This window comes from Triticum urartu, chromosome 2A, assembly GCF_056163025.1.
Source record: "Triticum urartu cultivar PI428250 chromosome 2A, HENAU_Tu73, whole genome shotgun sequence".
Taxonomy (NCBI): Eukaryota; Viridiplantae; Streptophyta; class Magnoliopsida; order Poales; family Poaceae; genus Triticum; species Triticum urartu.
Genome location: NC_141874.1, coordinates 88,570,503 through 88,579,754, shown reverse-complemented (window position 1 = coordinate 88,579,754; position 9,252 = coordinate 88,570,503). Strand labels below are relative to the sequence as shown.

Sequence of the window (9,252 nt, the reverse complement as noted above, 5' to 3'; positions counted from 1 at the left end):
TGAGCTGTTGAGATTGCAGCAAGGTGGTACGAGCAAAAGGTCAGGGAAGTGTTTCTGCCTTTTTTACGCAGATTTGATCCTAAATATTCCTTTAAGTACACGTCAGATGGATGGTTTCTGGGCGTGGGGGCATGACAAGAAAGGAGTTTTTTTAGTATGGTCGGTCTATAAAATGCTGGTGACAACCAAAATTAGTAGAGAAGCATGACTTGAGGGGCGTGCTGACAATTTCGACAATGGAAGAGAACATAAGAGTTGGACCAAACTTTGGAAAACTAATGCCCCATCCAAACTAAAGGTGTTATTATGGAGATTACCTCAATGCTCTTTGCCTACAAATGATGTCAGAAATCATAGAAATATGTCGACGGCATCTTGTTGTGTTATATGTGGCAACGAAGACTAGAAGATGCATTCATTGTTACTTTCCACTATGGTGCAATGTGTGTGGTCATGTCAAATCATGAGTTAGTGGAGCGCATGCCGTCATCAACTGAGTCTAATGCAGAAAAGGTTGGCTTTTTTCCATGATGGATTCACTATCGCATGCATAATGTACTAAGATGATGGTGACCCTGTGGGCTATATGGACTTCTCGTCGGAAATTAATTCATGAAGGTGATCATCAAAGCCTTGTGTCAACACATATGTTCACCAAAAGATTTCTCCCAGACCTTGAGTTGGCGATGCCACCTAAATCCTAGCACAACGTTAGGATGATCCCTGCTCAGCCACGAAGATGGATCTCACCTTCGACTGGTGTGTTTAAGATAAATGTCGATGTGGCTATTAGTGAGGCGAACCAAATTGGTGTTATCAACTCAGTATGCCGTGATGAGGTCTTTATATAGGGTCACCAACTCTAGTTCCTCATGGAATGACAAATTCTCCAGTGCTTGAAACACTTGCTTGCCATGAGGCACTCTCAATTGCTAAAGATCTTCTTCTTCAGAATATATGGATCACATGTGATTTCCAGGGAGCTATCATGGACATTTACAATGACACGGGTGGAATCCCTGGCTCGGTGGTAAAATTAATCAAAGACACAGTGACGGATTTTTCTTCTGCTACTTTTGTGCATGAAGGATGTCTATCCAATATGAAAGCAAACAATCTAAACATGCTTTACATCTAGCTAAGGGTCAATTTGTGGCTTATAAACCCTCATGATACTTTAACCATTCCTGTAAATTTGAGTTTTGAATAAAGTAAAGCATGCTTCTCTACTACTTCCTCCTTCTGTAAATATAAGTCTTTGTAGAGATTTCACTAAGTGGATTACATACGGAGCAAAATGGGTGAATATACACTTAAAATGCATCTATATACATCCGTATGTGGTTCATAGTGAAATATCTACAAAGACTTATATTTAGGAACGGAGGGAGTGCTAGGTAAATCATGAAGCAAAACATTGTTCCTAGATGGTCTGCATTTTAACAGTAGAAGAATATAAAATAGGTATGGTTAAAACAATGGCTCATGTTTTAATTGATGGTTAAAACAATGTTAAATAGGATTGTTTTGTGCTCGTTTCGGATATTAATCCAATTAGGCTTCGCGGTATATGAATGCACAAGCTTTTTGAGAGAGCCAAAAGAGAAAATGGAACACTATTACATATGTCTATCTATCCAAACAACATAAATCTGGACTTCTATCTTGCCAAAACTTCTTATTATTGCGTTCATTTTCTTCCAATTGTTTACATGTCACCTCTTTGTTGGTTGTTGTTTGGTGTCAACGCCATTAGAAAAGAGTAATGCCTCAAACAAGGTAGTTATGAGGATAGAACTCAGGGTGGCTACCATCGATGATGCTAGCCAGCAAGCTCCTGGGTGACTACTCGATGCCGACCATTGTTGGTTTCCTTCATGGCTATTGTAAAATGGTGCTTCATATACCATATGCACTTTATTGGGATGTTCATTGGCATGCCTGTATCACTGCACTTTTGTACCTTTCTTAGGGGGTTGCAAGAATCATATACTAATGGCTACAGACAGATGAATAAATAAGAGAAGTTACATTGTTGCAACTATTCTCAGTTATGAGAATACTGAAATGGATATTGACTGATGAGATGATGTTCGTACATGTTGAAGCAGGTTTCGGAAATAAGTAATGGATATAGACCTAACTATGCTCATCTTGTTGGTAAGACATTTTCATAGATCGTTCTTTTCTTGTTCTGGTTGAGATATACTAAAGGCTGTGTACCTATGAAAAAATAAGATACTTCAAATTTTGTATGTAGTACTAAATTTTGTATGTAGTACTTGGTGTATGTGTGCTCATGAGGTGTCCAGGAACATTAGATTTTGTTATGTTCTATTTTCTTACCCTGTACCAAGTATGTATGCAGTACTCCGAGACTGCTATCGAAGTGACTTTTCTTTTAACTGTTTCTCCATGAAAGTACCATTTATCTTTGATATTGTGTGATGATCACCGAATAACTTATATACCTTTTCAGTAATGACTCTGGATAAAGACGGAGCAGATAACATAATCTTGGCGAAGGCATCTCAATGGAGATGGGACAGTGTTGCACAAGTGGATTTATTGGGTTGGAGAAATAGAAAAAAATCTTGCTTGGTTCTTGTATTCTCTTTCCAATATACCTTTTTAATGTATTTTCGGCATGGAATAGATGATACCTCTCACTTAAGTTTGAACTTCGATACGTTTCATAATATGGTTGGGTATTCCTGTCTTATACATTATGTTTCATTTTTTCCACAATTATGCACCCTTAATTTGTGTTCGTATTGCCTTTATAACTTGTTTATTGATTGATGTCATATATACTCCTACTCACAGTCTATTATGTGAGAAATTGTTTATGTTTTAATAGCTTTCCATGGATAATGAACTGTGTATGGTGGCTTTATTAATTTTCAAGCATTATACATGTTAGTGATCTTGAATGCATGTTTGTCATGGTTCACTTATGTGTGCGTGATTGAGAGTGGTACTTCTCAGAAAATAAAATTGATGTTTCATCGGTTGGGTCACTGACATGTGGGCCAGTCACCTGTTGAACCCACATGTCATAGATACAAAGATAGGTGGCTTAAGGCACCGAAGCATAGTCCGGTGGCGCCCTAGTCCATGGAATCGAGCGTCTATCAGGACAGACAGGTGGGCCAGGACGACCGGTACGCCGGTGAAACTACCGCTCCCATCGCCGCGCTGAAGTCGAATCCCCACAGCCCCCGGCTCCGACACGGTCACTCCGCCTCACCTCACCACGAGCCCCCTCGATATCTCCTCCTCCAGCCCCTCTGCTCTTCTCGCCTCCATCCCCAGAAGACCCCCTGATTCGGCGAGGTTCCAATTCGGCCGGCGACTCGGATCTCGGCGCGGGGTTGCAGCGGTGATCCCTCAGGACTCGCAAGCCATGGCCGCCGCCGATCCCGCCGTCGCCACCTCCACCTGCGCGCACTGGTAACCTTCCGGCCTCTCACGGCGCCGTCGGTCGTCTGTTTCTCACTATCTGCTGCTGGCTACGAGCTGCCAATTGCTTTCCTCTTTCCACCCGGCAATATTTTTACTACAGTAGTTCATCAGTTATTAGTAGCCTTTTTTCCCCTCTGCGATGGCAATTCATCGCATGCACTGCTAATATAGGTAGTGCTTGGGGGCATGTCTTGTGCTTGCCGATTACTGACCGTACTTGTCTGCGAATTTTCTTCAGTAACCGAGAGGTTCCGTCTCCCAACATCGCGCTGCATTCTGCACACTGCGCTCGCAACCTTCACTTGAAGTGTGAGCATTGTGGAGATATGGTCCCAAGGAAGCACATGGATAAGCACTATGATGATAACCATGCTCCGGTACTTCTCCAAATTATAACCGTATCCAGAATGTATTCATTTGATTTTGATGTATGCACACATTTTCATTCTCCTAGCGGTTATTCTTCGCATAGCCTGTGATGCTGCTCAACCCAATATCTTGCATAAATTCATCACATAAACCCACATTACAGCTAAGATCGTTCTGACATAATCTAGCTGCAGCACTACGGTAGCCAAATAACCTGCGTGCCAGGAAAAGACTCGGTGATTTGATCATCATGTCAGTGTCTTATGCTTTGTGTGGAAAACATGCATTCATATAACCACTGGATAGATTAAGAAGATGGCAACAGATATACATCTTACTGGATTTATGTACTTTCGGTATTACTAATCCTAACACCGCTAATCAGATTCTTATTTGCGGATATAGGTGAATTGCCCACGCTGCGAACAAACTGTGGAGCATGAGCTGTGGGATCTTCATAAACGCTTACAGTGCCCACAAAGGATGCTTGCGTGCCAGTATTGCAAGTTTGAACTACCTGCAGCTGACATTTTTGAGCATCAGGTGTGAATGTATTCATCATGTTACGTTATTACTCAAAAAACTGGACAACATTCTTTTCCTTAAAACATTATAAGCCACACATATATAGTCCATCTCTGTCTAACTATATGAGTTTTGCTCTACAGGATGTATGTGGAAATCGAACAAAATATTGTCAACCTTGCAACAAGGACATCAGACTTCGAGAATGGATTGGACACGAGCTCCTACTCCATTCAAAAACAAATGCCGCTGCAGAATCTTCAAGGTAAAAACATGGAACCTTATATTGATGCACGTGACTTGTTTATGTAGACATGATTCAGTGTAAGTTTCAGTTAGAACAATGCTGCTTAGCATTTTCAGTTGCATTTTTTAGACAAAGATAAGCCGGCTATATATCTCAGTTAGAACAGTGCTGCTTAGCATCTTCAGTTGCAGTTTTTAGATAAAAATCCTTTAATACAGTGCCTCAGCCTATCGTTTAAATCTATTAGCTGTGACAATAGAAGTGTATTTCTATCGTCACAGCTAATTCTATTTGAGCCTGCCTTCTGATACAATTCAAATTCTTGTGACAGATCCATGCTGGAAAAAGAAGAGGGTGGTCGTCACAAGCAAGCACGCCCCGCTTTTGGTTTGAAACACAAGCAACTGCTCCTCACAATTGCAATAACCGGACTTGCTGTACTGATTGGATCCATTCTGTTCCAAAGAAGGATTGGAAGTTCCGAAGCCTTGTAAAGTTGTAATGATGTTCACCGCAGGAATGTAGATCAATTTTTTTTGTGCCTTCTAAATCTTAATGCACAAGTTCTTCCATAATCAATAGCAGAGCTTATTCCTTGAGTAATGTTCAGAACAAAAACCATGTAGAATATCAGAAATCACCGGATCGAGAAATGTGCTGTGCCTCACAATAGTATGCCAATATGATACTTCCTGATGGCAATAAAGTATTACAGATTACCTTACAAGGGTTCATATCTGTTTCTTTTCTTGCTTTCATCAATCTGTTGTTAATGATAGGCCTTTTACGGGTTTTTTGCTCAAATGTTATTTCATCAATCATTTCAACAAATTGCGCTCTTTAATCTTCATGCAAGATGTTTAAAGTTGACCACTAAATTAATTGAAGTACCTGATAACACATTAGTTCAGTCTGGAATGCTACAAACTAAAAACTTGCAGGACTCTGTTCCCCCTAAAGTATGAGATGCATTCATGAAGGGGAAAATAGGCTACGGACTTTCTGCTTACTAGAACAGGCAGCAACTACAACAATCTCAAAATTCCTCTATGTTGTAAGTTGATTTTGGCAGGGCCCCTTTCACAAAGAAAGAAAGGCTCTATTTCCTAACTAACCGATGTTGCTTCTTTAAAGCGCTTGCAGTAAATAGCCTATATGTGGACGGATCCATCTCAGCGATCTTCCCAAATTGCTTGTCATAGAAGCCCCATAGCTCGAACCTGTATCAAATCAAAACATCAAGGAACAGTGTCAGCATGTCAAAAGGATGATAAACTAAATGCCAGTGTCAAAAAAAAAACATACCAGTATGCTAAGAACTGAAATGGAGCATACTCGCCGTAGATTTTATCCAATTCCATATGAACAGATTTGATGGTGCTTGCAATTTTATGACACTGCAAGAAATTCCATACATAAATGACATACTGAAACAGTGAAACCCCATGAACACTAAATCAAGGATGTAGAGGGGAAAATACCTGCTTTAAATGCCTAATTGTCTCGGTATCAGCTGGGATCATGTGGAAAAATCCCATGCACATGAGCACATTGGCACGAGTGAAAGGGCCGAATCCGGAGATAGTGGTTAACTCGTTATTCAGTCTTTCATAGGTAGACGGGATAGTAGATAGCTCTTCTGTAGCTGGTAAAGACATTTTCTGCATTTCTTCAAGATTTTGTAGGCATACCTTTCCTTCCACAATGCTGCGTGCAAGCAACACAATCCGCTCCGCTCGATATCCAAGGTTACAGCATTTCGCTAAGAAGTCTTCATCCAGATACGCCAATTCTTCCGGAGTAGGGAAATCTCCAATGCAACCTTCCAAGCTGAGCTCTGAAGAATCAAATGACTGACATGCACTGCCTGTTTCAGGCGCAACTTGGGGCAAGCTAGCCGATTTTTCATCCGTTTCCAAATGTGTTATGACATCGCTAGTACCAGTTGCCACTCTTGCATCCTCCGCAGTTTCTACTCTTGGATCCTCCAAGCACTCCAACTCGGTAAACTTTGTTTCTAGCTTGACACGGACATTCCGATTCTTGCCGCGCTTCCTTTTAAGCTCCCTGATTGGAGGTGTCCTTAACTCAAGAACTTCAGTACCAGATGAATGTCTCAACTCCAACTGAAGCTCGCACAGCGCAGTAGCCATTGCCAATGTTCTTGTCCATCTGCAGGGCAATAACATGGCAATATAAGATACGTATTTTGCAAATGCAGTTAAAGATACTGGAAAACTGCGCACTTCTGAATTCTGATGCTCAGTAACACATACAGAGGAAAGCAGAGGGAAATCAAGACTGGGACGTACTGGCAATTGCAGAGGAGGATGCACTTGACCATGTCCTCGAACAGCGTGGGCGAGCGGAAGATGCGGCCGAACCCCGCCTCCCTCGCGGCGGCGTGCATCGCCTGGAACTCCGCCACCACCTTGCCGTCCTCCTCCGACAGCCGCAGCATCCGCCGCACTTGCTCCTGCCAACGGAAAACCAAGAATCCATCAGCCAACGCGAGCTTCTTTTCTTCTCCGGGTCCGGCGAAAGCGCCTGCTTACGAGGATGCAGTCCTGGTCGAGCGGGGAGAGGGCGTCGGCGCCGAGGAGGGAGACGAGGAGGGAGCGGGAGGGGCGCGCGGGGTGGCGGGAGACGCGGGCGAGCAGGGACCTGGAGCGGTCGGAGGCGAGGCGGAGCGGGCGGAGGAGCGCGCGGGAGGCCGGGTCCCAGCGGTTGGGCGCCATCATGAACAGCCCGTGGCTGCACACGGCCGCCTCCAGGTCGAACGGCGCCGCGCCGAGCGGGAGCTCCAGCTCCAGCTCCACGCGCGCGCGGGGCAGCGGTGGCGCGGCGGCGGGGCCGCCCTCTAGGGTCGTCGGCATGGCCGTTTCCTGGGTGCCGGGGAGCACGCGGGCGGCGGAGATTCAGGAGCGGCAGAAGCCCCCGGAAAGGTCGAATCTGGTCAATTAATTAAACCCATTAACGGTCGCGCAAAGGGCGCCCCCTCGCTGCATCCACCTCATCACTTTTTACTGTGTCAGTCAGAGTAAAAAAAGAGTCGTAAAAAAATAATGTGCTAGCGAGAGAAAAAGAACCAGAGGAGGGATTGGGCATGACCTGGTCTCCGCACGCCCACCTTCTCTCTTGATGCCGCCGCCTCCTCTCCTCTCCTCTCCCTCGATTCTCCTCGCGCCGCCATGCCGTTCTTCCTCTGCCTCTGTGCGTGCTCCGAGCCCCTCCTCTTCCTCGTGCCGCCGGCCTCCTCATCTTTCCTCGTTGGCCGTCGCTCCTAAGTCGTGGAGCTCCTCGCCGCGGTTGCAGGGTCCAAGCAAAGACAAAGAGGAGACCCCAAGATCCAGCCGCGCCTTCTTCTTACCCTTGATCTGCTCCTCTTGGGCTCTTCGTTCGGATGGATGAAGCTCTCGTCGATGGGCACGGCGACGACGATGTTTAGAGGCGATGCTCAACTATGCGTGGGAGATGGCGTGGAAGAGCAGCTCGCGGCTGACAACTATGATGTTGCCTGGATGTTTGACGATGACGAGTCTCTCAAGCTCGTCGTCGGCTGTCAAATCGTCTTCAAGCTAGCTTCACGCGCTGGTATGTCCAATCCACCCCAGCCCCTCCCCCGTGAGAGTGCAGCTCTATCGAGCCCGAGGTGACCCCATGGCAAGGCAGGAGACCCCATGAACAGCCCGTGGCTGCACATGGCCGCCTCCAAGTCGAACGGCACCGCGCCGAGCGGGAGCTCCAGCTCCACGCGCGGCGCGGCGGCGCGGCCGCCCTCAGGTGTCGTCGGCATGGCCGTTTCCTGGGTGCCGGGGAGCACGTGGGCGGCCGAGATTCGGGAGCAGCAGCAGCCCGGAACGGTCGAATCTGGTCAAAGTGCCGGAATACGGGCGGGCGGGCTAGGGCAGTGATTAGTAACAGTGTGCAGTCTTTAGTTTTTTTACAAGTGTGAATGCAATCGCACACAACTTGTAAGGCTACCCACAATGGAAGTAATATAGGTGGTAACATCACACTTATCTAGGCAAAATAGATAATGTGACATGTAATTAATGAAGAAAGAGAGGCATGTGGTAACATAGCTAGTTACTGTAACATCACACATATCAAGAAAAGATGAGTTTACAACCTAATAAATGGAGTGATGCATGACACAACACATATGTTACTACCCACTGTGGAGGTAGTAACATAGACTAGTAACATGTGCATGTTACTATTCTAAGTTACTCCCCGCTGTGACTGGTAATAGTACGACACTACGACTTTCGAAAATCCCTTTTGGAGATCGAGCTCCAATGAGGCTGTTTTTCGAAAAAATCAAAATTCATTAAAATTCACATTTTTACATTTCAAAAAATTCTGAAAACAAATATAGATATACATGGAGGCATAATGCACAAGTGTTTAGGACCAAATACGTTAAAATGGGGGTTGTGTAAAAAAGACAAATCTGGAGCTTTTTGACACATGCTACTATTCATCCTTCCAGGCCATGAGTTTGTCCTTTTATACAAATCGCGTTTCAAGTTTACACACATGCGCATAACATCCTTGTTTAGTTGTACATTTTTTTCAGATTTATTGAAATTGGAAAGTTTGAATTTTGAAGTTTCCAGAGGCCGAGAGCTAAAACGCCTCAC

General features: G+C 44.8%; 2 protein-coding genes across 2 annotated transcripts; one reads left to right on the top strand and one right to left on the bottom strand.

The window, feature by feature from the left end:
* The first annotated feature begins 3,149 nt into the window (after nucleotides 1-3,149).
* LOC125527084 (uncharacterized) lies at nucleotides 3,150-5,340 on the top strand. The gene is made up of 5 exons (XM_048691659.2): nucleotides 3,150-3,453; nucleotides 3,704-3,842; nucleotides 4,240-4,377; nucleotides 4,503-4,624; nucleotides 4,938-5,340. The coding sequence occupies exons 1-5, from the start codon at nucleotides 3,407-3,409 to the stop codon at nucleotides 5,098-5,100; spliced, it is 609 nt and encodes a 202-aa protein (XP_048547616.1). The 5' UTR covers nucleotides 3,150-3,406; the 3' UTR covers nucleotides 5,101-5,340.
* A 125-nt stretch (nucleotides 5,341-5,465) lies between these two features.
* Nucleotides 5,466-7,580, bottom strand: LOC125535892 (uncharacterized). The gene is made up of 5 exons (XM_048698956.2): nucleotides 7,162-7,580; nucleotides 6,919-7,082; nucleotides 6,088-6,778; nucleotides 5,912-6,003; nucleotides 5,466-5,826 (listed from the first exon to the last, which is right to left on the bottom strand). The coding sequence occupies exons 1-5, from the start codon at nucleotides 7,480-7,482 to the stop codon at nucleotides 5,706-5,708; spliced, it is 1,389 nt and encodes a 462-aa protein (XP_048554913.2). The 5' UTR covers nucleotides 7,483-7,580; the 3' UTR covers nucleotides 5,466-5,705.
* Between the last annotated feature and the right edge of the window lie 1,672 nt (nucleotides 7,581-9,252).

What these genes read in the sequence shown, in the direction of transcription:
- LOC125535892 (XM_048698956.2), bottom strand. Translation starts at nt 7,482, where the DNA reads ATGCCGACGACCCTAGAGGGCGGCCCCGCCGCCGCGCCACCGCTGCCC. An exon ending in TCGACCAGGACTGCATCCTC is followed by an intron (nt 7,083 to 7,161) that starts GTAAGCAGGCGC and finishes TTCCGTTGGCAG; the next exon opens with GAGCAAGTGCGGCGGATGCT. An exon ending in ATCCTCCTCTGCAATTGCCA is followed by an intron (nt 6,779 to 6,918) that starts GTACGTCCCAGT and finishes ATTGCCCTGCAG; the next exon opens with ATGGACAAGAACATTGGCAA.
- LOC125527084 (XM_048691659.2), top strand. Translation starts at nt 3,407, where the DNA reads ATGGCCGCCGCCGATCCCGCCGTCGCCACCTCCACCTGCGCGCACTG. An exon ending in CTGACATTTTTGAGCATCAG is followed by an intron (nt 4,378 to 4,502) that starts GTGTGAATGTAT and finishes TTTGCTCTACAG; the next exon opens with GATGTATGTGGAAATCGAAC. An exon ending in GCCGCTGCAGAATCTTCAAG is followed by an intron (nt 4,625 to 4,937) that starts GTAAAAACATGG and finishes TTCTTGTGACAG; the next exon opens with ATCCATGCTGGAAAAAGAAG.